Raw genomic sequence first — 27,479 nt, forward strand, 5'->3', positions numbered from 1 at the left:
GTGTTGTGATTTTAAAATTTATTTTTTTCAAAATGAAACCATTGTACATTGTACAAACCATAACTACTGATGGAATAAATAAGTGAAAAATTATACTGCTGTACAACACACACAAAATCATTTAAGATGGAAAAACGATTAGGTATTTTTAAAAACGCACAAAATTCTTTACACCTTCTAGCAAGCCTTTAGATATAAAGAACATTCCAAAACATAACAATGTTTCTGTATGAAGAAAGCTACCCCTAAAGCCAGTAATTTTTATGCTGCCTCACTGATTGGTTGCTGTTTTGTTAAGTGCCAGCACTTTTTGGAATGTTTTAACAACTACGTTCCCCCAAGCATAAGAACTTCAAAGTGAACAGTTCTGCTATAAAATGTTTGGCTGAGTAAATTGCCCATATGGAAGGCCTCCTCTACCCACCCCATTATGCCCCCTTGGCCCACAAAGATCAGTTACCTTTCTAGCTTATGTCTAGGTTGTAGTTTGAGGGTAACCGAAGGTCCAAATGCCCAGCGTGTAGATACGGAAGCACTTCTTAAAATTTGCACTATTTCTAAAAACAAAAAACCGCCGAACTGGGTACAATCCACCAAGCACTGCTGCTGCAGGACCTCCACTGAAATTAGCAGAGACTGTACAACTGTAGCATTTGGTGGACAGCATCCATTATCTGCATGAGAACATCCAGTCACTGTCATGCAACATTTCACAGCACTCTCTCCTCTCTCCTACTCCGGTGCTTTCAATATACCCTTTTTCAAGCAAGTCCATAGAAACCAAATCCTGGATCTGGTACCAAGCCTCAAGTAAAGCAGATCCCTTCCTTGTTGGCTGGATCTTAACCATAACTTTCAACCATTAAAAGTGTATTTAACCACACATCCAAATGGCCTATCAGTGTTATCAGGCACTTCAAAGAAAGACTAGGAACAGTCCGTACACGATTGTGAACTTCTGCATACCAAACAGTGTCAAACTGACACTAACAGGTTTAAAGAATCAAATTCAGTCTGCTTTCCCCCCCTCCCCGAACATTTATTCATAGAGGATCCAAATATCTATAACTTTGTATGAACTGCAAAGCAAAGCCACTAAGCACTATGGTGATGCTGGGGGTTTTCTTGAGAGATGGAATAACAAAACGATGGCACAGTTTATCAAAGTCTACTGCCACGCATCTTTCATGTGCAGGGCTCAGTTTGCACATCACGCACAAGCGGGCCCCATCAAAGTTGATTATGCAGTAACAGCAGGCCTTACTGTATTGCTGCCACATTTGAGGAAAGAAGCCACAGAAGGAATTAAGAAGCCAGTTTCATCACTAAGCTTATCAGTGTCAGTAATGCCAATAAATGTTTCTCTACCTAATGAAAAATTTGAGGTATTTTAGTGCTATTTATATTTTTTATTTGTTTAAGTACAGGATTCGGCTTTGCAGTTAAAAAGCTCATCTACTTCCTTGGAAATTCTGTAAAAAAAACATACACAACCACAGAAATTGAAGCTTCTACAGACAGCAACTACTGGACATAACATATCAATGGTGGTTTCAGAGACATGGACCATTTTAGCGCTGATCAATTAAAAGCTACATAATTACTTTTTTTTAAGTTCAAAAAATATATTTGTCTATTTCATAGATCAGCCAACATGTTTTTTTAAAAAAACCACAAACCCTGGTTAAATATGGATATAACATCTGCACCAATTGCAATTTAACTAGTCTTCACCCACATTCCTGAAGCAGAAACGCAATGAGAGAAGAAATCAGCTTTTTCATTTAATAATGTATACTATGCAAATATAATGTCTCTTTTAGATAGTCAATGAATGTTCTGATCTGAGCACAAAGAGACACTTTCTATGGAGCACACAGCTCTCATGAATAATTTGCAACCAAATTTAATTTTGATGAGATGCTAAATGTTTATTTCAATGTAAAAAGACAATATTCTCAAACGTGTCTATGGCCACTTTCTTTGCAGTTTTAACACCTCCATAAACATTTGATGGAAGGGCAGAATTGGCACCTCCACCGCTTCCAACTTATTTCATAATTGCAAATGCAATACAGTAGTCAAAACTCAGAGCCATTTTCACCATTGGAGAAAGCAGGAAAAAAAACCTAGTAAGTGACAGTTATGCAAGATGTTCGGACTCGAAGCTATTTAATTATTTTAAGAAGTCATCCAGTACTTCCATTACAAAGTAGACATAACCATTTTGTGGCTGCAGGTTGTAGTTCCATAGTTACAAGTCTCATCTCTTCACTTTGCCACCTCTTTATTTTTGTGAGCATTTCTCATTCAGACAAATATTTTCCCCAGTCATCAAAAGGAACTGTACAAGCTCAACACCCCCTAATATGTGCAAACTACTGAGCACAATTCAGCAAGCTCTAGTCACAATTAAGCCCCACTGAAAACCACAGAGTGGGAATTAGTCATTGCAACTTTTTGCTGGTTTATGCCCATTACCATTGGCATCAAAGCACCCAATATTTGCACCCTGCACTTTCAACTACCACTAACATGGATAAGATTTTCACACAGCCTCTATTCCCAAGTCATGCACGCATAAATTGAAACTGAACTTTTCATAAACATAGATGTCTGAAGGAGAGGTTATGGAAAGAACAAAGCTATTTACAAGCTCTTCTTAAAACAAAAATAAGCCTCAGGTACGGTATACCCTGGAATATGCATCAGTAAACATCTTGTTGAAGAACAGTATAATGAAATCCAGTTAAAATGATTTAAGAATATCTATTCAAAGCTACATCTGCCATCGTGCATATGCCCATTTAAGCATCCATTTATAATGGACTACTTTTAAGAAAAGGCTCAGACACAGATATCTAGATCTAGTACTTAAAATGAATTTGCCTCAATACTTATCCAAATCGGCACTACTTTAAGCAAAACAGCAGAGTATGTTTGCTTCAGATATATCAGTTTGAAAAGACTACATTATACAGCCAAATGGGTGCATTCCACCAGGAAATTCTCCGAAGCAAGCTGTTTTTGTGCATAAATTTCCATAGGGATTGCACAGGAGAAGTTCTTGGCAGCTCAAATACAGGGCACTGAAAAATAAGTCATCCCTGTAACTGCAGGAAAATCAAGCATCAACCATATGGTTCTCTCTGGACTCCAACAGTGAAAATGGCTTCCTGATTTGTCTCACGTTATCTCTATGTTAGAACAGTAAGCACCAGGGTATAAAATAGAAAAAAGAGCCTAAAAGCTTCCTAAGCAGCACTGTATAAACATAGGCCACTTTGCAAAGGAGACAGTTGCAAAAACAGGTTAAAAAAATTAAGCACTGGTTTTTGTTTTGAAACACAAGGCACAAGAAAACAAAAATAAAAAACTGACATCACATCAGAACAATGAATTTCACATGAGAAGAGAATACCTGACCTGTACCATCCTTAAATATCTTAAAATGTTAAATAGAGAATGGAAAAAAATACAGCAGCAACATAATTGTAATTTTGACATTAGAAACAGTGCGTAGACCCCTCCTGAGTTGTTTACTCCAACCATTTCAGAGACAGTAACTTAAATTCTCAATGTTTTGCTTCACAGGAAAAAAAGTTTTCAGTGTCTGAAGAGATTAAGCCTTTGCTTGGTTTTCTTGGATTTTTGTGTGGTAACTTGAAAAGTTTATAGGAGTTCTGTCCTCATCCAAGAGAAGATACTTAAGTATGGTTGTTCTATAATTTAGCCCACTGATGTACCTTACATAAAAACTGGCCAGGAAGAATCTAGAGTTTATATTTCGTCTATGTTTTGTTGAGAGGGAGCTTCTACTTTCATCTTTTTAGACGGTGGCACTCCTTCAGAGTCCTTAACATTGGAGGAGAGAGAGAAAAGAATTAGCATTGGCTTTTAATAAAATCAAAAAATTGTTCTTACATTTCATGGGTACAAGGTATTTCCACATAGTAAGTGTCACAGCCAAATAACTACGCTATCCAAAAGTTGCTCTTCTAATCTAATTTTATTTGCCCTAGTGGTTACCCACATAGCTGCTGGTTTCCAAAATGGCAGCACACGTTTATGCCACCACACCACAAGATCACACACATTTAAGTACTGCTTCTGGTCTTCTTCCCCACAAGACACAATATGATAAGTATCAGAAAAAATCCAGAATACATCTTTGAAGCTTGCAAACTGCCAGAGCTAAGTGTAGTTCCCAGGGAAAATAACATGAACAGAAGTTGTTCTTACTACAGACAACTGTAATGTGTTCAAAGTAACATGCAAGAAGCTTGCATGGAAAAAAAAAAACCCTCATCACCCATCTTTAATCCAAGCAAGAAGATGGTTCATAGCTTCTGACCAGGATTTTAAAAGGAAGAGAAAATTAGCCCTAATTTGCCAGAATCTGTTCACTTCCTGGTCCTGGCACCTTTTCATCTTTGTTAACACTTTACTTGATAAGAAACATATTTCTAAAACAGTAATATATGGCCCTGTAACTCTCCATATGATGCTGAACTCCAACTCCCATCAGCCCCAGCCAGCATGGGCAAAGGTCAGGGATGATGGGAGTTGCAGTGCAACAACTGGAAGGCCACCAGTTCCCCGTCCCTAAAAGGATAATCATCTACCAGTTTAAGTTTACTAGGAAACCCAGTTGAAATATTTTAACACATTTCCCTATATTAATTTCCAGCTCACTGCTCAGACAAGCTGAAAAGCACAACAGCAAACTAATTGTCAATGCCTACATGAAAAGAAATGCCAGGTGTCGTATGAACAGCAAACACATTTAAAATTAACCATATGGACAAGTCAAGTCAAACTTTGATTCTGACTAATTAGTTCTTTGCTTGCCCCATGCCACCTTAATTTAAGGTTACAATTTATTTGTGAGAGAAGATCTGCCTATCCATTGCCTTGAATTACCTGAGAGTTTTTAGATGCCTCTGTAGTTATGTCATTTTCTGCTGAAGGCTCAGTTTCCACTTTTTCTGAACTATTCATGGAATTATCCATTGACGATTGTGAATTCTGTTCATCAGACGCATCTGAAAGAATTAGCAAGATAGTTCTCAGTCAATGTAGTGCTATTATGGCTATCACCAGATTAGAGATTTTAGTTGATTAATCAAATGAGTTTTAATTGATGTAATCTGCATAACTTTGCATGGAACTAAAACAGTACTTTTGAAGAACGAGGTACATTTTCTTTGTTCCTAAAAGATTGCAAGTTTATGTTGCAGCCTGCATCTTCTAAGAGGCATTCCACTGTGTGTGAGAGTGAAGGAGGAATGCCTCTATGCTATAAAAACTGCAGATGGCAGGCACAAAGTACTTACATTTAAAAAAGATGTGTTGCCTGATCAGGGATGCCTTTTTAGTTGATTATACAAGTTTTACATTAATTGAACCAACATTGTAGCCCTTCTTTTCACCCAGCCATAACTACTTAAACATCTCTGCCCTTAGCTAGAGAAGAAACCAAGATTCAGCATGAAGTGATCCCTGGCAATAGATCTGTATCAAATTCAATAATAAATCAACAGGTTAGAAGGTTCTTCAGCCAGCCACTAGAGGGAGGCACAGCCACATGGACATGTCAAAGGTAAACTGATAAACGGCGGCATTTAAGAGCTTTTGCAAACATTTGGACAATATTTATGTGGCATGGATAGCCTTCAGGAGAGGTGAGCAGAAAGCAGATCAGGATCTCCTGGTAGATGTGTGGGTGATTTGCAGCAGATCAGCAAATCCCAATTGTTTAAATATAGCAACAAAATGACTTTTTCCACCTAAATTGGGCTACTTGGGGCAACCAGAAGTGATATTCTGTGTGAAATGATTGTGAGATCACTTCATTTCCTAGTATTGGGGGGGAAATCCTAGGCTCAGAATATACTCAGAGGCACCCTGTTCTTTAATTCTAAGTGTATATCTTTTGCACCTGGCTCTAGTTGGTCAATCTTGGGTTCTAGTAAAAAACAAAGTAGACCACCACAAACCTGAAGTCTGCCAACGCCTGGCCTACAGGAGACTCACAGGGGGATGAGCGATGTTCTCCAAGCGTGAGGAGCCCCAGGGACAAAGCGTCAGCAAACAAGCAAGTTAAGCAACTGTGCAAGTTTATCAACGGGGCGAGGAAGCCAGGGCAGTCGACTGTTTCCTCCCTATTCCATACTCACAGTAAATAACTGTAAATAAAGAACTATAAATAATTTCCCCAACTTCTTGTAGTAAACAACTAAGTTTTCCAGGGAAAAAAACCCAAATAAAAAAACCCAGTTATGAAGGCAGAAAGCCAGCAGAGGGGCTCAGTATTGCACTGAGTGCCACCTGTACAACTATCTTCCTGCTGGGCAGAAGTCATGGGTGTGTGCTCGGTGTAATGAGCTCCTGGCTCTCAGGGAAGAAGTTCCTTCCCTTGAGGCCAAAGTTGCTGACCTGGAGAAGCTAAGAGAGGCAGAGAGGTTGGTGGATGAGACCTTCAAGACCATATTAGCTGTGTCCCACTCCCAGGGTGACAGCTCCTCTGCTGTCTGTGGGTTTCTGGGGAGGAGGGCGTCATTCTAAGGAAGAGGGAAATGATCCCTTAGAAGGGACCCATTCCTCAGTAGATGAACATATATCCTCTTGCACCAAGGATGTGCCTCTGGGGGAAGGGGGGATTGGGGTAGTGGGAGATTTGATCATCAGACACATAGACAGCTGGGTTGGTGATGGGCGTGGAGACCACATGATGAATTGCTAGCCTGGTGTGAAGGTTGCAGATATCACACGCTGTCTAGATAGCCTAGTAGGTAGCACTGGGGTGGAGTCAGTGATCATGGTCTATGTTGGTACCAACAATGTGGGAAAATGTAGTTGTGAGGTCCTGGAAGCCAAATTTAAGTTGCTAAGTAAGAGGATGAAATCCAGGACCATCAAGGTGGCTTTCTCGGAAATGCTACCAGGTCCACATGCAGGGCCACCTACACAGCGAAGCTGAGGAGTATCAATGCATGGATGAGACTCTTTGGTCACAAAAGCCTTAGAGGTCAATGCCATGACAGGATCATCCACTGTCAGTACCTACAGGGACTCCACAGTCTGAGCAGGGAGGTTAGAAAATTCTTTATGGAATTATGGAAATGATGTACTGTCCTATACTAGCCCACCCCCAGAAAGTTAACCCTTTCCTCCCTGCTCCACTCCCTCGCTGACGAAGAAACAGATGTTCAGTGTTGGAGATACGGAGCTTGGGACAACAATGAAGCATCCAAGCAGAAATATTAGAGGCAGCTGATCGGATAGAAAAAGATCTGGACTAGAAAGGGAGAGCTTGGTGCCAGTGTATGTGTGTTGTTGAAAAGCTATGAGATGCAATGAGGTTACCCAGAGAAAGCGTAGACAGAAAGAATAGCAGATGGCCAGGTACAGAGCCCTGAGAGACCCCAATGGAGAGAAGGAAAGCGGACGAAGAGCTTCCACCCAGAGAAATATTAGAAGGGCAAATATATAGGAAGGAAGAGAATGAGCCAATCCTGTTATAGAGACACAGGGCATAAAAGGAACCAAGTAGGAGAGAGTGATCCGTCATATCAAAGGCCGCAGAAAGGTCGACGGATTTGGATTTGGCAATGCAGAGGTCTGTGATTTTATTATTTATTTATTTATTTCATTTCTATACTGCCCAATAGCCAAAGCTCTCTGGGCGGTTCACAAAAATTAAAACCAAACAGCACACAATAAAACAATTTAAAATATACAGAACATTAAAACCACAATATAACAATACAACCACAATAAAACCTAGCAGCAGTACAGGAGTTTAAAATACAGATTTAAAACAGCAAAGATAAAAGTTTAGAAAGCTAAAATGCTAAAATGCCTGGGAGAATAAAAAGGTCTTCACCCGGCGCCGAAAGGAATACAATGTAGGTGCCAGGCGAACCTCACTAGGGAGCTCATTCCAGAGCCGGGGTGCCACAGCAGAAAAAGCCCTCCTCCGAGTAGCCACCCGCCTCACTTCCTTTGGCAGGGGCTCACGGAGGAGAGCCGCTGACGATGATCTTAAGGTCCAGGCAGGCACATATGGGAGGAGGTGATCCTTCAGGTAACCTGGCCCCAAGCCGTTAAGGGCTTTAAATGTTAATACCAGCACTTTGAATCGGACTCAGAAATGGACTGGCAGCCAGTACAGCTGGAAAAGTACTGGCGTAATATGAGCTCGCAGGCCAGTCCCTCTTAACAATCTTGCTGCCCTATTTTGGACCAGCTGAAGTTTCCGGACCTTTTTCAAAGGCAGCCCCACGTATAACGCATTGCAGTAATCCAGACGAGAAGTTATCAGAGCATGGATAACTGTAGCTAGGCTATCTCTGTCCAGATAAGGGCGTAGTTGGTATACCAGCCTAAGCTGATAAAAAGTGCTCTGTGCCACTGAGTTCACCTGTGCCTCAAGTGACAGTTCTGGATCCAAGAGCACCCCCAAACTACGAACCTGATCCTTTAGGGGGAGTGCAACCCCCTTCAGAACAGGTTGATTATCACCTAGCCGGGCAGATGAACTACCCACTAACAGTACCTCCGTCTTGTCTGGCCTGAGTTTCAGTTTATTGGCCCTCATCCAATCCATTACCGTGCCCAGGCACTGATTCAGAACAGCCACTGCCTCACCTGGTTTTGATGAGAAAGAGAGGTAGAGCTGGGTGTCACATATTGATGGCACCTCAGCCCACACCTCCAGATAACCTCCCCCAGCGGTTTCATGTAGATGTTAAACAGCATAGGGGATAAAACAGAGCCCTGTGGAACCCCATGGCACAATTGCCATGGCACAGAACAATAATCCCCCAGTACCACCTTCTGGAATCGGCTATCCAAGTAGCAGCGGAACCACTGTAGTGCAGTGCCTCCAACTCCCAACCCAGACAACCTATCCAGAAGGATACCATGGTCGATGGTATCGAAAGCCGCTGAGGGGTCCAGAAGAATCAACAGGGTCGCACTCCCCCTGTCCCTCTCCTGGCAGAGGTCATCCCACAGGGCGACCAAGGCAGTTTCCGTTCCAAAACCAGGCCTGAAGCCCAAATGAAATGGATCTAGATTTTAATAGAGCTTCCTGAATTTGTAAGTGAGCTGTGAAGTTTGCACACCTTTCAGGCCTTTACTTTGATCTAACAAGTTCAGCTCAGTGAAAGGTATTACTGACAATAATTACAGAAAGTTACAATGCAAGCAAAATGTAACTAGAACAAAAGAACACTGTTTTCAATGCAGTAGGAAGAGGGGCAGACCTTAAAAACTAGGAATCTTCTACCCAAGTGGAAGACACAGCAGGTCTGCTAACATGAGAAGATTAACTTCTACATGTGAAGGAATGGACTTTATCTACCAATTATGAACAGGAAGGTCTGTTTGTCCTAATAAGACCACATAAGTATATTTATATGAATTACCTTCTGAACCTGGTTCTTCTTTTGCATCTCCTTGAGGATCATCAGACTTTGTTCCAGGGCCGTCTGCCTGCCCCGTCGAGTTCTGCTCAGGTGCAGGACTTGAGTTGCTGCTGTTCTCCTGCTTTATCGGTGAAGCATCAGCTATTGAACTCTGGTTGCTATTGTCATCTGCAAAAAAAAGATTGGCTTGGTGAAAGATAAACATTCCAAAAATTTTACTTACATATATATTGCTTTAGCACATAGAACTCTCTTGCATTCCTGGCACGTCCCAATATTCCTTCTCAAATCAAAGAGGAGTTCTCAGTGTTGGAAATTCAACTCAGACCAATGATAGTATTTATTCTTGTGTGAGCTTTTTGCTACAAATATTTACCTTGAGCCCAATTAGACATGACACTGGCAGCCTTGCATTCTGTTCACATATAAAATGGGTGGGAAAGAGGAATGATATGGTTCGAATTTTATCGAAGAGGCATGTGGATGTAACACAAACACACACCTCCTCATGACCCATTGCCCAAACACTCACCACCAAACACTCACCACCACGCCATTCGCAGGCTCTTCCCAGCTGTGTAATGCCTCTGAGAGATGCCAACTGCACTTTGGGATTTAGGCTTTTTTTAGTGGATGCTTAGAAGAAGAACAGGCCTTTAAATTCTTAATCTAGGATAGTGATGTTCTTTCTTGATGTTTCTCTCTTGGAACAGCTCCCCAGATTTTTAGGGAAAGAGCTCATGTTTTAACATGAGAGGGTTCATAGCTCAGTGGAAGAGCACATGCTTTGCATATACAAGGTCCCAAGTTCAATCCCCTTTGTCTCCAATTAGAGGAGTCAGGTAGCAGGAGATGGGAAAGACCCTTGCCTGAGAATTTAAAGTTACCAGACAGAGGAGAGTGAGATGGACCAATAGTTCGACTCAGTATGAAGGAAGCTTCATATGATATTCAAAAGATCCAGGATGGCCTCATGCCTGGTAAGTACATGCTCTGCTATGCTCAACCCCACAAGAGCTGGAACTGACATGATACGGTGGCATCAATGGGCTTGAAGAGTTCATCACCTCTTCTTTATTTTAAGCACATTACTGCACTTTAGAAAAAAGGGTAAAGTTTTTATTTGAACATAATAAAAGCATAAAAAAAGGTAAAGGTGTCCCCAACCAGTCGTGTCCGACTCTAGGGTGTGGTGCTCATCTCCATTTCTAAGCCGAAGAGCCAGCGCTGTCCGAAGACGCTTCCGTGGTCATGTGGCCGGCATGACTGAACACCGAGGTGCACAGAACGTTGTTACCTTTCCTGCCGAAGAGGTACCTATTTATCTACTTGCGATTTCTTGCTTTTGAACTGCTAGGTTGGCAGGAGCTGGGACTGAAGAGGGGAGCTCACTCCGTCACGCGGCACTCAGATCTCGAACTGCTGTCCTGCCGACCTTCCGGTCTGCAGTTCAGCATCTTAACCGCTAAGCCACCGTGGTATAATAAAGCATACCTCAGTTCAAATAGGAAAGAACTCTTGGCCACGGCTACTGACTGATGAACTTCTCTGCAGAGTTTCAGTGGCTCCCCCCCACACTTGCTGAAAGATGCTGGCTAATAAAAGCTATCGCCTTACCTACTTTGCCTCTCACAGAGACATCCAGAATTGGAAAATTACAGATTCCACTGATGGTAACCATGGTAACTTTTAATGACTCACTTTAAGTGTTACTCTGTCAAGCACACATACTTCTGGAGAAAAGGCCTTAATTTTCCAGATTCACTTCTATCAGCTTGGAGGCTTTCCAAGGACATGTACAGGAGGGGAAAAGAAACCCCCTGTGACCCAGAATCTCCTCTGACATCACATGAGAATCTGGAGCAGCACTGTTAAAAAGGTAATAAAATGCAACTAGCATGAAACTAGAGTAATGAGAGATGAAATGCAGGATCTCCAAGAATGAAGTTCCCTGTTTCTCAAAATATTGTTTATCGTGTACTTACTTAACCATTATTGGTGAAAAGAGTATAAATGGATTTAAAGGAGATAGATTTAAGTGAAACATTAGGAAAGCGTTCCTAACAATCAGATCATATGGGCAACCTTTTCGGTTCCTAGATAGGAAGGTTGTACAATCTCTGGAGGCTTTCAAAGCAAGGCTGAGCAAGTAATTTCTCAAAGATGCTGGGCACTGATGCCCCAGGGGCATAGGACTGGTTTCAATATGCCATTGGGTATTATCCAGCATAATCTACAGAATCTACAAATTCTGGCTAACTTTTGTAGCCCGTCAAAACTGCAGTTGCCACCAATGCTACCACTTCCTGAGGGGAAGAGGCAGGGTCTTATCTGTGAACTCACATACACAACGTGAGCTTCAGAAGCACTCAAGAGTGCACCTGAGGACCAGCCTGACTAAAGAGGCAAGCCCCCCACTCCACCCTTCTCCACCAGCCCTGAATTGGTTAAAAGAAGGGCAAGGAAATCTCCCAAACCTCACTGAGAGTCTCTGAGTTTCTGCTTTCTGAACTTCTTCAAGGCTCATGGTGAAGATTCCCACACCTTCCTTTTAAGCCAGGAGATATCTTAGGCCTCATACTGGGCAGTATCCAATGCGACACTACCACTAACGTAAATTACACTGAACTAGCATAAACGACTTCTAGTGCAACACCAATAGTGCTTACTGGTGCAAAGGGTTTTCCAGGAAAATGCATTGTGCCAGCAAGTGTTATTGGCACTGTGCTAGAGGTTGTTTACGCTAACACAATATAATTTATGTTAGCGGTAGTGTCTCACTGGATCCTGCCCACTGACTTGGAAATGCTCAGAAAGCAGTATGCTGTCATTGCTTTCAGATTTTATCTGATGGTGTATTTTCAGTTCTTAAAACTAAAATGGTGCACATGAATTCAGGGATATAGGAGATCAAACTAAATCAGCACTCAACAAAATCTTTGAACAACTTGATTTAAGCTTCCACACAACCTATGGAAATAATGCTGAGATTCCACTCCCTTTCCAGCTTACTTACCAAATGATACCCTCCCTTCCTACTGATTCTTGCCATTACCAAATCCACCAGCTCCCATGCAACACAAAAACTGCTTGCAAAATGCTCTTTCTGGAGGAGCTCCAACTAAGTCAACTGATATACTTTAGAAGCTGAGGTTGCTGCTAACAGCCTTTTGGATTATAGCGTTAAGTCTGCTACTAGAAGTAAGGTACAATTGTCTCTGATGATAACAACGTAAGGAAGGACTATGAGTTCTCAATAACGCAATTTTTATTCTTCACTTTTATATAACCAAATACTAGACAAGCAGAAGAGCAAGTCACTTTTCAATCCATGTGGAAATCAAATGCATACATCTGGAGGCTCTCCTCCCCCCCACCCCCTTCAGCATAGTCTCTCTGCTCCACTCACCATGCATATCCATCATCCCAGGAGAAGAACTGTTCTCTGGAGTAGTAACCTCAGAACCACACTTTTCATCTTTGCCCTTTTTCTTGTTCTTGGCTTTCTGGGGGGCGGGGGGGAATGAAAATCATGAGTTTATGCGACACCCACTGAAAGTCAGCTTCTTGAGTCAGAAGCTGGATCTCAACAACTGTAATAATTTGCTAGTTCCTGGTTCTCAGTTCCAAGCATATAAATTTGTTGTAAGTCACCCTGGATGGTTTGGGTTTGCTTGTGTGTTTTTTTTAAAAAAAAAAGACAGGTAGGATATAATTTTAAATAAACTGTGGTTGTATTGTTATATTGTGGTTTTAAAGTTCTATATATTTTAAATTGTTTTATTGTGTGCTGTTTGGTTTTAATTTTTGTGAACCGCCCAGAGAGCTTTGGCTATTGGGCGGTATAGAAATGAAATAAATAAAATATGTATACGTTGTATTGTGTGGGTATTTATAATGCTCAGCTTCAAAAGATATAAATTTATCCTATGGTTTCTTCTTTATATAATTCCAGCCAACTGAAATTGATTCCGGGTTAGATGGAGGCTCTGTGTGTAGGCTGTTCCTGGGTCCAGGAAGTGGTAATTCACCTGTCTTGGATGGGTTTGCACTCCACGCTCTATAGTGACAGGTACAACCATTCCTGAACAGGGATAGCCTGGCCACAGTGATCAATGCATTGGTAGCCTCGATTGGACCACTGTAATGCACTTTATGTGGGGCTGCCCTTGGAACTGCAGCTAGTGAAGAATGCAGCAGCTAGAGTGGTCAGTGGAGCTTCCTACCATGCACATATGACTCCTGTGCTGAAAGCGCTGGCTGCCAATTAGCTACAGAGCCATGTTCAGGGTGTTACTGCTGGTTTGTAATGCCCTAAACAGCTGAGGAGCAGGTTATCTGAGAGATTGTCTTCCCCTATATAGGCTGCACTGGTCTCTACATTCTGAGGGTGAGGGCTTGTTTACTGTACCACGGGCTACTGATGTTCATTTGGCCGTGGTGCGGAGGAGGACCTTCTCCACTGCAGCACCCACCATGTGGAATGACCTCTCCATTGAGATCACACAATTTCCTAATGCAGTGTTTCTGCCAACAATTTAAGACATATATGCTTGCCTGGGTGTTGCCCTGATGCTTAGCATTGCCAGCTACTCCTGGTTATTTTAATGATATGTTATTGTATTACTGTTTTATTGGTTGGTTTTTAATGATTTTATCTTGTGAGCCATATTAGGATTTTTTTTAAATTAAAAGCAGTATAGAAATGTTCTTAACAAATATAGGAAAAGAGCTTTTAACTCAATGTGTTGTGATACTGGTTCAAGTGTTTTTATACAGGGTTACAGTTTCAGTTTTAAGAGATAAAGTTATTGGCTTTGTTTGAACACGTTTGTATTAAGCTCAGATTTACATTTAACAGGCTTTTAGAAAGTTCGTACCACTATTGACATTGAAAACACATTTTAAAAATTAAAAATTAAATTTAAATGATGTATTCTTTATCTACACTAGTGGAGACAGCAATCGGATCAACATGAAACTGCAAGCCTAGCCGGATGCTACGTGGACCAAGAGTCAACCCATTTCCCCAAAATGCTACCGGCATTACAGAAGATAAAGCAGCAGCAAAGTGGAAGATGATAGTATCCATCGTGTGAAAAATCCATGCATGAAAAAGGATGCAGCATTTTCAATTAGAAGGTGACGTAATTGGTCTCCTAGGAGAAAGTGCCAGCTGCGCCGCTCTCAGCATACCCAGGGCCTGCTGAGAGAATGAAAAGCCAGATGCTTGAAAGGGGGCAAAGAGGGGAGGGCACAGCTCAGAAATGAGAGCATTAGGGTCAGGCAACACTCTCAAAATTAGGAACAGATGGCCCAATGACAGCTTCATGCTACAGAAGACATGGTCTCAATGTTGGGTATTTTTGCTCTCAGCAGCACTTACGTATGCCTCCACAGACAAACAGGTGAAAATGTTACAGCTACTCATACACATTAGTATGCAATAAATACATATTTTAGTAAGTTAACTGCAAAGACAGGTGGCTATAAAGATGATTATATGATGTAATCTTCAACATTGCAATCCCACAGTGGCTCTGCGTGGGCAAGTAACACTAGTGTCTGCCTCTGAAAAACTGAGAGATAATCTTTCGAAGAAACCTGTTTTGTCTTTAAAATACACTTTCCATGATGCCAACATATTGTTGATTGCGACTTTGCATATTAGATACTGGCTCTGGAAAAGAACTCCTGGCCAATGTTTGAAATACATTTAACAAAGTGGTTACAATCAAAGCAAAGCAATCATTTTCTCTGTCGCAAACACTCCAATTAAATGTCAACTCTATGCAATGCAATATTTTGCATCTTTCATTCCAATGGCAAGTTTTTTGGTTTGGAAAGTTTTGTTAATACCTGTGGAGGTGGAAGTCCAGAGGAAAGTGAAAGCTTTGCTTCCTCCATTATGTCTATCCAGGACACACCCAGTCTCAACCCTGATCTATGGCCTGCAAATTTTCTAGCTTTTCTCTGCAATTGTAAGATGGATCAGCTTGCAGTTTTTTGACGATTACTATACAATTCCAAGATTACACAGTTTTATTCAAGACATCTTGAAGTACTTACATCATCTACTTTGGGCTCTGTTACTGGTACCCATTTGTAAATCCTGAGGGATGTGTCACCAACTGTCACCCACTTCTTCTCCCTACAAAAACAAGATATTAATTCAAAACAGCATATTCAAAATAGTTACAGTAATGTGTATTGTGGAAAGAATTCAATGAGCTATTCAAATTGGTTGTATACTCTTCTGAACTGAGAACTATACCAAAATATGAACAGTTATCTACATTTAAGACATAAGACATCATATCCCACAGGCATCTTCACCATTCTGAGGCTTCTTGTTGGCACAGGCTACAAGTTGGCATTACAGATGGAGAGAGAATGAATTCTATCCTATTCAGGAACTAAAAGTATTTGTACACAACATTTTGGTAGTTTGACAACACACAGTATTTCACAATGGTACATGATATGAAATTTGAGGGAGAAACTTGGCTATCAATTCCAGTGGTTTCTCAAGACCACCAGTTAAAGATGTTTAAAATAAAGGTATGCCTACTGATAGCTACGTATGCCTGAACACACACAAGGTCAAAATCTGATCCATCCAACTCCAGATTCCCAGAGACAGGTTATTACAAAAGAACATATGTATGCCCTCCAGCCCCTTGTGTAAAACCCAGCCAGCCAAACAGCATAGAAATGATAAACAGCTGGTGATAGCTAGACAGCCTTTCTATAATGGGAAGCTTTGAGGTTCAGAAAGCAAGTTTTGGGGGAAAGTTAAGGATACATAGCACAAGAATGGCAAATCATAGTTTGCCAGTTCAGAAGAAAGAGGAAGTTATAGATTGCCCCAACTCAGAATAAGAGGCAAGACATTTTCTGCACATGAGGGAAGAAGGCAGCACCTGAGCCCAAGGTTCATTCAAGTAATGCCAAACCAATTTGGCATTACATCTGAAGCGCCCCATTACATTTCCTTATGATACCACACAAATACATGTGCATAGTGTCATAAAGTAGATGGCATCTGGGACTGCACTATCTGCAACAAGCATGAGTAACAAAAGCACATAAACAGCAGGAATGGGAGGGGATAAGGCAAATACCCTGGTGTGCCTGATGTGGCCTGCAGCCTTTAATTTATGGAAGAGATTGTCTGAGATTTAAATGAATTTTCAGAATGACAATATGATGGGAAAAGGTACAAATTATACCACAAAACATTTTCAGTTTTTAGGAGATACACCTGAAGGTCAGCAGTGACCCCTCTGTAGCTATACCGCTCTATCCTTTCCAGTAGCTATCACTAGTCCCCATTTAGAGGAACTTCTCCATTTGGAAATGGGAACCAACCAAACTACTTATAGCACTGCATTATAAAAATACTAGGTTTATTACACAGACATTTCTGCAAGCAGTGTGCATTTTAGATATGGCACTACAATTCTGAACCATCACAATGGCCTCAGTTCCTAAAGCACAATGCTGTAAATTGGTTCCATCCATCACACTGCCCTACAACTGAAAGTCAGAAACTCCCTGAAATGGAACTCAGCTTAAATTTGCCAGTGTAGCAATTCACTCAATGGGTTCACTGGGTGAATGAACCCACTGCTGTTCTCTTGAAAGGCAGGGTATAAATGCAATAAATAAATAAATAAATAAATTGAACACAAGGCACTGTGATAGTTTTTCCAGTTACTAAAACAAGAACATAAGAAGAGCCGTGCTGGATCAGACCAAGGGTCCATCTAGTCCAGCATTCTTTTCATGCAGTAGCCAACCAGCTGTCGACCAGGAAACCACAAGCAGGACACGAGTGCAACAGCACCCTCCTGCCCATGGTCGCCAGCAACTGGTGTACATAGGCATACCACCTACATACACCAGTTGCTGGGATCTAGCAACAAGGACTACACTGCCTTTAGTCTACTGGACATCAAAGTGTTAGAGACGCTGCACTGAAAAACCAAACGCTCAAGGTACCTGTTAGCATCTCAAAGCAGCCACACACAACATGTCACTTGACAGACTATAAAATACAGGAGGAAACCTATATTAGTATCTTTTTTAAAAATCTAGAGAGAAAGTTATCCCTGATATTTTAACCCGTCTGATTTTTTATAGTCTTCATTTGAGAAGTTTGATTTGACTTAACTTTCACATATAGGATTAAAGTTAGAATCTGAAGGTGGTGAAGAACAAGGTAGAGGATCATGGGCATTGAACCCAACCCTACATGGGTTGACATAACTATTAGCTAGCTAGGATTCGGAGAACTACTTGAGGTGTTCCCAATAGAATGACTTTTTCCCCCTTTGAGAGGCCAACTCCCTCCACCACTACTTCTTTTGAAATTCCCCTTAAGACTCAAAAGCAAGTGACCACTGCTATACTGAAAAATCCAAGTCCAATGTTACCTTGGGCATATGGCATTAATTGTGTAATTCTTTGGATCTGGGCCTAAGCATGTAGTGCTTAGAGGATCAGAGAACTTCAGTGCAGAGTGAGACTAGCAAGAATATGGAATGTAGGCTCCATTTCCCCAGAATCTACTATTCTACTACTGTAATAGTCTACAAGCTTTAGTGAAAAAAAGGAAAATTTAAAGATGTACCCAAAATCGTAGACATTTAAGATTTAAAGAATTTGATCCTCCAATTTAAAAATATTGCTTAGCCTCATTTACCTGCCCTTCAAAGAGAAGTCTCTAATCAAAAGCACTGTTTTAATTACACAGTTCATCTCTTTATGAATGTTTGCTATACCAAAATCTGTATGAATTACATTGAATTCATCTGCCATCTCACTCTATACCCCATCTATAACACTTGTATTACATACAGCAAAACCAGAGAAAATTCAGGAGTATCCCCATGCATGGTTAAGATTCCATCCCACAAGTTGCCGATCTGTTCTCCATTTTCCTATTGCTACTTAAAACAGGTATTTCTCCCTCCTTACCCTCCAGCATCCATCAATTATTTTTAATTAGTACACTCCAATATTTTATTTGTCCCTGTATGTTTCTTGCTTGGCAGTCACACTTCTGTTTCTTAGTTTACCTCTTTCTCTATTGTTTTGTGAAAGGCATATAAGGGCACAATAATGTTTGCCATGATCAAGAGAACTAAGGAAGCAGCAGAAGGATGAATGGAGATTGCTGTACCTGTGGATAAAGATCGCGTACTACAGTATTGCTCAAATTTGGGGAGCACAGAGACTAGTTATGCATTAACACACGCAGATCTGCCTGCAGAATACCCTTTTCTGCACAAAGATTGCACACCACAGATTATGGTAACCATCTTTTATGCAAATAAGATTATAACAGACAACCCCAAGAACATCTCTCAGATTAAGCTTCTTTAAAGTACCACTCAAATCAATATTACTTAAGCACATCATTAAACACAACCCTTTAACGGGATTTAGGTGCACCTGGCTTTCTCTGGAGTATACCCTGTGTATGCAGAGGAAATAAAGGTGTATATTACACATATGAGGAGCACAACACTCAGTGGGCATCTAAGTTGAATAAATCCCTTTATTATAGGTTTCCTTCAAGTCCCTATTTCACTACATGCCTAAAAGACATTTTAGATCCTTCAAGGCTAATTACAGAGAGGGCTCCATTGGATAAACAGAAGGCTGTGCCCCCCTGCTCCTCAACCTTGGCTTCAGATATGCACGTTGAACCAGCAGAAATCTGTATGCCTCAGAAGGGGAAACTCTTGCTCTAATCATTAAGTCAGACAGACAGACGATCAACACCATCAAGCCACAGGAAGACTGCACAATAAACCTTTGTGTCTCAAGCAGATGTTTGACTGGAGGCTGAAGAAACCAGTTTTGCTGTAGAAGCACCTCTAAATTCTCACATCAAAAGTGTTAGCAACAACATAAATAAAGCCATGTCTGTTCTCAGCAGTTAGGCCCAAACAAATGTGGAGTGACCCAAGTGTTGGAGGTAGCCACTGGCTGCTAACACTTCTGGGACTCCTAATCTGTAGGTGTTCATTAAGCACATTTGGTGGTAGCAATAGCAGAACATTTTTGTATAATATTAACTAATTAGGTCATTTTGCTTTTAAGGTCCTTCAGTAACCTTCCAGGACACCACTAGTAAGGAAACAAGGTCCCAAGTAACATATTTCATGCTGGAATAGTACAAGCAGGGGTAGGCAACCTGGTGGCCTCCAGATGCTTTGGACTATAACTCCCACAATGTCTGCCCATTGGATGTGGGAGCTGTAGTCCAAAACATCTGGAGAGCACCAGGTTGCCTATCCCTGGGTACAAGCATTACCTAGAATGTTCATACCTCACTGTGGCCAGTGTAAGTGTGCGCTAAGAAACGTGCACTCCATATGTGAAATGATAGCGAGTTCAAGGCTTCACAGAATAAAATCCTGGTGAACTACTCTGAAACCCACATGCAGGGTATCAGTACTCTAATACTTTACTACTTGTCAAATTGTATGAATTACTACACTACAAAGAAGGGAAGATGGCAACTTTCTTCTTGAGCCCAAAGTATGTTTTTTGTTAATTTCTGTCAGTCACTATCCTGCCAGCCTTATGGCATAAGGTGACAGATATGGAGTATGCCATGTACATCATAGAGGTAAATTGAACTTGATTTGGGTGGAAACACTGTAGCCATTACAGTTTTGTTCAAAGGAGCTCTCAGTAGATTCCTATGATGTATATGCCATTCCCCATACCTGTGTCTTATACACTACTGTAAAATACTCATCCTCTGCTTATTTCTTTTGAGTTGACCATCCACTGGCAGGTAGGCATGGCTGCAAGCAGCAATCCATGATCTTTAGCCAAAGCAAAGCCAAACATTCCACTTAACCTATCTTTAAAATCTCAGTAATTAAACTTAACTCTGTAATATAATTTAAATCTCAGTAATTTGGTGCACACAGTAATTTCTCCTTTCCAAATGTTCCTAGCAGGTTTACACGGTATGTACATTGATAGGTTTAAGTAAAACATGCATTTAAAAAGAATAAAAATGGACTGAGGTTTGCCCCAAAAGCCTTTAAGGCATTTAATGATGCATCATCTACATCATTAGATGCCACAGGCTCTGTCACCATATACAAGAACAGAGGAAAAGCTGCATGAGAAATGTTATGGTTTGGTGGTTCCCAAGCCTTTAGACCAGTAAATTATCTTTATTATAAACATTTCCCATGAAGACTGTACATTACATTCTATCTGCCCTCAAATTCATTGCCTCTGGGGCTCAACTGCATTTAACTTTTTTCCCCGGAGAATGACTAGAATTATGAAACACTGGTCTCATTCGGAATCTCTGAAGTCCAGACTCTGAAACTATGGAACTTCTCAGCCTGCCTCAGCCAAGTGAGCAGGTACAAGTGGCAAGCACCCTATTCCCAAGTATGTTGGCTCAAAAGTAGGGCCCAGGGAGTTCAGTGGAACTTACCCCCAAGTAAACATGCGTACAACCAAAACCTTACTCTACTTGGTGAGGCAATAAGAAACTGGCAACAGAAGGCTTATTATAACATTCATCAGTCAATTAATTAAAATCATTCTGATTGACTATAGGGGTTTCTCTGATTAATCATTCCCCCCCAACAGATTTTTAAAACATTTTATTTTTAATAAAAGTACTTGGATAACGCAGATGGAAAGTGCCATCTTAAAAGAAGCACTCTCTTGCTTGAGAGGAGGAATGTCTCTAAAATAATGCCTGCAATACTTCTATGACTCTAAAATGCAAAGATGCAAATTTATCCAGATTTAATCTACTAAAACTGATGCATTTAAATCAAATATTTCTTTAAGTGACAGCTCTAGTGATAACTTCTTTATGCTACAAAGAAATATCAGTAAAAGTGGAGGCCTGAATGAATACCATGCAACTTTTAAGAGTATTTAAGTGCAGATTCTGATCCGGAGAGCTTCTCTTCTAATAAGCCCCCCCACAATCCACTATCACTCTCCAACATGAGGGTCTTCAAAATGGGAAGTGTTTGTCTGCTAGTATGCTAGTTGGCTGCAATGCCAAAACCCACTGAAATCAGACTTGAGTTAGGGTTCAGGAGACATTAGGACAACTAGAAGATATAGTATTCAAATTTTGGGCAGCAAAGTTGTTCAATACATTAGATTCTTAGATGCTTGGGCAATCAGGTGCCTTAGATTTTGCCAGCCCTGACTAAGGGTACAATCCTATTACAATTATCGAAAGCCCCCAACTCAGAGGCTTATGCTCATCCTATGCAGGGCGGGAGGAGAGGAAGAGGTGATCTTTGCCTCCCCATCCTCCCACCCTGCATTTTCTCTAGAAGGGCAAAAAAGCCCATCAAGCCAAAGCATCTCGGAGGGGGAGGGAAGGAGACAGGAGAGAGCTCAGGATAGCTCACATCCTGGCCTCTCCAAGCTCCTCCCCTCCCCACCCACCAAAACACCCCCTTTTCCCCCGCTCCAAGGTCATATTCCTGATGCCAGCTGCAAGGGGGAGGGGGACAGATTGCAGATTCACCCCTCCAAGGTCAGTGTATCCTATGGCCCCTCACATGCTGTCTATGGGCTAGAGAATTGCTCCCTCCATCACATTTTACTTTCCCTGAACAGCACCAAACATATGTTGGGATCCAGCACCATATCATGCCAAAAGTCTTATCAGCCACAATTTCTCTATAGCCATCTTTAGGCCTTCAGTATACTTCACCACACAGAAGCAAGACATAGTGATACATTAATTTCATGTACAGTCAACAATCTTTCATTTCAAGAATACTGAATCAGAACTGTTCAACAAACCTTCATTGAACATTAGTAAAGAGTTTTGTTGTTGTTCTATAAGGAAACAAATGGCATACTTTCCCCAAGTTATTAGGAAGAAAAAAAGATCTGTTTTGTTCATTAAAAAAAGAGTCATAAATTAGTGGCATGAACAATCCTTTCAAGAATCGGACATACATTTCTAGTAATTGGAAGGTTGTCCTTAAAAACAATTTGCTGTATCAGGACTGAAGTTTACAAAATTTCTGCAGACTCCTCCATCAGCCTCCTTTTGAAGGAATGAGCCAGTGTGATCACCTGTGCATGGTTACTATGACAACAGTAAATGCTGGCAAAAAAGTTTCGCCTGCTTTATTTGTTGAGCAAGAAGAAAGGTTTCCCATTTCCTCTTCTTCCCATGCCTTTGCCAAAGTATGACAAAAGGAAACAAGAAGCACGCTGCCTTCAGTAAAGCACAACAAACAGCGCATCAAGCAGCTGGCTACAATGGTGTAGATAAGGAGCATTGTCATCTCTCCCTGCATTATGTTCAACTCCCAGGAGTGAGCCAGCCAGCCGCATTTTCTTAACCACACAGAAGCATTATTCTTAGAACTCTGTACTATCATCAGGACTACAAGGTTGTCAGTGTCTCAGCTTTTCAACACAATAGCTTGGATTTCTGTTTTGAAATGCCTCTTTCACTGTGTGCACCAGGGAAAAAATTGGTTCTTTGTCCAATGCAAGTTAAACTGGAATATTGACAAGCCTCACATCTTTAAAAACTGTAATCATCCACTCTGGAGAGGAAAGAGGGGTGTAAACCTATTTTTCTATATTCTGCTTGTTTACAAACGCCTAGGGAAGTTGCCACACAAGAACTGGACGATATTTTGTCAAACATAAAATCCTTGGAACTATTCTGAATCTGAAAAGTCCTGCTCAGCAGGAGCTGTGCAGTGGTGTAACACAAAATACGTTAAAATTACTAAAAAATCAATCAAGCTGTTTAAACAAAATAAGACTCTCTAGAATTACATTCATACCATGTTATCTGATCCAAAAATACTAAACTGCACACTGATTGCCTATTGTGCTTCAATAACCATTTCACTGTATTGTTTAACTATGCCAAAATGATGTTCACAATAACTACACAACCCCCCCCACACACAAAAGAATAGAATGCTAAAATGTTGTAAAGGTTTAACAAAAGGCGATGATTTTAACAGGGTTACAACCTTTAATTATATAATTTCAAACAAATTCAAGTAGCAATTATATCCTCTCTTTCTAGTTCCACTCAGAATTTAAATCCCCAGAATTAAACCATACAAGTGAACAGATTTGATTTGCAGTATGAAACTAAAACTTTAAAATAACTCCATCTGGTTGACCCATTCCCATTACACATTCTAAACTTTATGCAAAATTATTCCCTTTAAGATTTCCCTCTGAAATGTGTATGGGAAAAAAGCATTTAAACCAATCACACTTGAAGGTGCATAAAGATGTTGAAGGAAAAGATAAAACATTGTTTTCATAAGAGTGAGCCCAAGTCACACGTTCTCCCTGCCCTATTCACCATGACATACTCATCCATATTTAAAAATTAATTCTTCTGAATTTTTTAAAAAGTTATCGTACATTATCATACCTTCTTCCACTCCAACACAAATGAAAGGGAAGGCGGCCAAAAGGAAACAAAATTACACTTCAGGGATGATCAGAAGGAACTTAAGACAAAGAGAAAAGCAGCTGAAACAGCAAAAGATCAGAGGAAGGTGTGGAAGAGCAATGAGACCACTGAGGGGCAAAAGGCAGCTCAAAGAGATATTGTCAAGTGTCTGCCATGCACATTCTATGAAATATGCTATGCCAATGGTCTCAGAAAGCAGTAATATGCCCACCGGGAAGAGTGGTGGTGAATAAAATGTCCTTAGAATTAATGAGGGGAGAACTTATTAGGTACCTAGAAGGGCCAAAGCTTTGCCTGGAAAAGACTCCAGATTCAGTCTCTGATATCTCCAGTTGAAAGTATCTCAAGTACATGCAAAAGATCTCCACTAAAGAATCCTGGAACTACTATGCAGTACTGGGCTAGATGGACCAATGATGAGACTGTAGATAAGGCAGCTTCATGTCAAGGGATGGATGGTAGGGAAAAAGGTCATGATGGGGTGTGAGAGGAAAGAACAGTTCAAAGAGGATGGTTAGGATTTTTGTTCTCACTATAATGAAGGGTTCAACAGAACAGTATATGATCTAATGAGACAAACTAGGCATATATACACTATGCAGGTGTATGAAAGCACAGCGATAACAGAAAGTCAGGGTGAGTGGGAAAGGGTTACACAAGACGGAGTTGACAGAGAGAAGACACGTATGGAGAAATCATATGGCAAGGCCAATCAAGGAACCAAACCCGGGAATTCACCAAACAGGTCCATGGCTGGAAGGGGAGGTAAAAGAGAGGCAGATGGGAAGGAGAATAAATGGGTAGGATCAATGGATATGTGCAAGCGGGTCTGACAGTGGAGAGGATGGGGAGCGGGTAGAGATGGGGAAGGGGGACCTTACTATTGTTGGTGAGGACAATAGAAAGCGATTACAAAAGAGAAAAGACACAAAAATCTGTAAAAGGAAAAAACACCCAAAGTGCATGGGGCTAGTTAATCAAGAATCCTGAATGAGAGTAGGGCAAAATTAACAAAGGGGAGGAGAAACAAAAGTGGGTGGGACAAGTGGGACAAAAACCAGAGGGATGTTGAGGGGGACAGTTAATCACCTGGAGGGGCAGGAAGAAGACTAGCAGATATAGCAACAAAGGGTAAGAGAAGGAAGCAAGGGAAATAAGAGGGGTCTGGGGGAGTTGATGGGGAGTTTCAGCTTATTATTGGGGAAAGAAGATGACAAATAAAAGGACAGGACGAATTCAAGGAATTGAGAGTGTGGTAAGGAAAAACATGGGAAAAGGAACAGAAGAAAAACTGGGGGAATGTGGGGGAGATGGTGTAGGGGTCTAGTTATGTGTGTGCATGGGGAAGAATACTAACAAGGGAAAAGAGGTGAAGGAAGTCCTCAAGGTGGGGGGTGAAAGTTGATGGAGTGTCTTGCCTAATTATAGGGGCTGTGCAGATGAAAGAGAACTATATCAATGGAAATAAGCACAAGGAGTTAGGTGGGGGAAACGAATATGCAAAAAGAGAGAAAACCCAGGGATTGTGAAGACACGGATGGGAGGGGGGGTCTGGTTATGTGCGAGGGGGGAGACCAACAAAGGGAAAGGGGTGGGAGGAGCCCCTAAGGTGCCTTGGAGGAGTTGATAGGAGCTTCCCCTTTAATTATGGGGCAGAGGAGGAAGGCGACTAATAAGGGGAAAGGGCCGAGGGGTATATACAAAGAACTGAGGAGGGAAAGGCTACTCCGAGGGGGTGGGATAGGGGAGAGAAGACTTATAAGCCAGAATAGCGTGTAAGGAAGAGATAAGTGGAACGGGGGGGGGGAGAAGAGAGTAGGCCTTAGACGCTTTATACATGTATGTGAAGGGAGGGGTCTTCTCACACCGACCCACTCCGAGGGGGTTTCTGCGCGTGTGGGGCGAGGGGCGCATGCTGGCCTCTGCCGCCACCCCCTCCCTGTCGGGGAGAGAAGGAGGGGGCGGCATTCCCGTGTCTTCCTCCCCCTCCCCACCAAAAAATTAAGAACAGAGGGGGGAAATAAGAAAAGCGCCTTTCCCGCTCCTCATCCTCCTCTCTCACCATTTGCGCACTTTCTCGATGGCCGCCATCACCCGCTTGATATCATCCTTGGCCCGGCTGCGGGTCTCGGCCCGCACCGACCGGCCCGACATGCTGCTCTGGCTGAGGCGACGGAGGAGGCGGCGACGGAGGAGGCTGGAGCAGCTGAGGGGAATCCAGACTGGGGGGCGCGCGCGCGCACGCGCGCTCGCTCGCTCGCTCCCTCCCGCGCGCGCGCTCGCTCTCCTCGGCCCGCACCGGCAGGGGCAGAAGCGGCGGAGGCAGAGGAGGAGGAGGAGGAGGCAGGTCCGGCCTCGCTCGCTCGCGGCGGCGCCCCCGCACGCACAATGAAGGCTCCCCCGGCTGGCTCCGCCCAGCCTCAGCCCGCCTCGAAGGAAGGGAAGGGAAGGGAGGGGGAGGGACGGAAGGGTGGGCGCTGTGACTGAGCCAGGCGATGGGCGGGGCGGCGGGGAGAGCGAGCACACCGCGCAGGCGCGGGCTCATCAGCAGGCTGCGCACGCGCCCCTTCCGCTCCAAGCAGCCTCCGCCCCGCCCTCCCCCGAGAGAGCTGGCGGAGTGGTTGGTTGGTTGGTTGGTGGGGCGGCAGCTGTAGAGGGCAGTAGCGGGAGAGGCGTTCCCGCGCTTTGATTCCCGCGAGGCGGCAGCCTGCCTTCCCCAACCGGGCGCCCTCCAGACGCGTTTGGGCTACAGCCCCCCGCCCGGCCATCTTCCCCAGCCGCTGCAGCCCAAACGCGGCTGGAGGGCGCCCGGTTGGGGAAGGGTGCCGGTGTGAGGGGAACTGTTAGCCCCGTTTTGAAGGAGCCAGGCAGGCAGATGCCGGTTGCTTGGCTTCCTCGTTCGGCTCGCTCTTGTCAGGGACGTTTTTAATTTTTAAAATTATTATTATATTCTTATTTTACCAGCGTTATCTTACCTATTTATTTAAAGCGGTGGTTCCGGTGTCTGTGTTTTAACCCCCCCCCCGCCTCTCTCACACCCAAGAAGTCTGCAGTGGACAAGAAGCGAGTGACGGCGCCGCCTGCTTGGCCTTCTCGTTCGTTCTTGTCAGGGAGCGAACGAGAACACGTGAAATGACGAGCTTTCGAAAACGTATTTATTAAAAACATTTGATTTTATTGTTTTAAAATGCCTTTTTCATACCAAGGAGCATACAGTCTATAAAAATGTTTTTTTTTTAGTCAGTTTTGAGGAGGGAACGCAGTCTGGCGGCACCCCAACGCGTGTATTTGTTAGGCTTTTAGCAGCCACCCCTTAACGGATCACTGCCTTGTTGTGGCGAAGGGGCAAAATGTGGTCCGCTGGAGAAGGAGATGGCAACCCACTCCAGCATTCTTGCCAAGAAAACCCCATGGAACGTACCACAAGGCTAAAAGAGATGAGGCCGGAAGATGAGCCCCTCGGGTCGGAAGGTGTCCAATATGCTACTGGGGAAGAGCAGAGGGTATTTCCAAGTAGCGCCAGAAAGAGTGAAGCGGCTGGGCCAAACCCGAAAGGACAC

At 42.4% G+C, this 27,479-nt stretch overlaps 1 protein-coding gene across 1 annotated transcript; it reads right to left on the bottom strand.

Annotated features, from left to right (window-relative positions):
- Positions 1 to 26,422, bottom strand: BCL7A (BAF chromatin remodeling complex subunit BCL7A). The gene is made up of 6 exons (XM_084820355.1): positions 25,982 to 26,422; positions 15,504 to 15,585; positions 12,844 to 12,940; positions 9,435 to 9,602; positions 4,924 to 5,045; positions 1 to 3,855 (listed from the first exon to the last, which is right to left on the bottom strand). Exons 1-6 carry the CDS (start codon positions 26,071 to 26,073, stop codon positions 3,781 to 3,783), a joined length of 636 nt encoding a protein of 211 aa, XP_084676481.1. The 5' UTR covers positions 26,074 to 26,422; the 3' UTR covers positions 1 to 3,780.
- Between the last annotated feature and the right edge of the window lie 1,057 nt (positions 26,423 to 27,479).

This window comes from Heloderma suspectum, chromosome 13 (genome assembly GCF_057233095.1).
Source record: "Heloderma suspectum isolate Gila_16-S chromosome 13, 16-S_ref, whole genome shotgun sequence".
Taxonomy (NCBI): Eukaryota; Metazoa; Chordata; class Lepidosauria; order Squamata; family Helodermatidae; genus Heloderma; species Heloderma suspectum.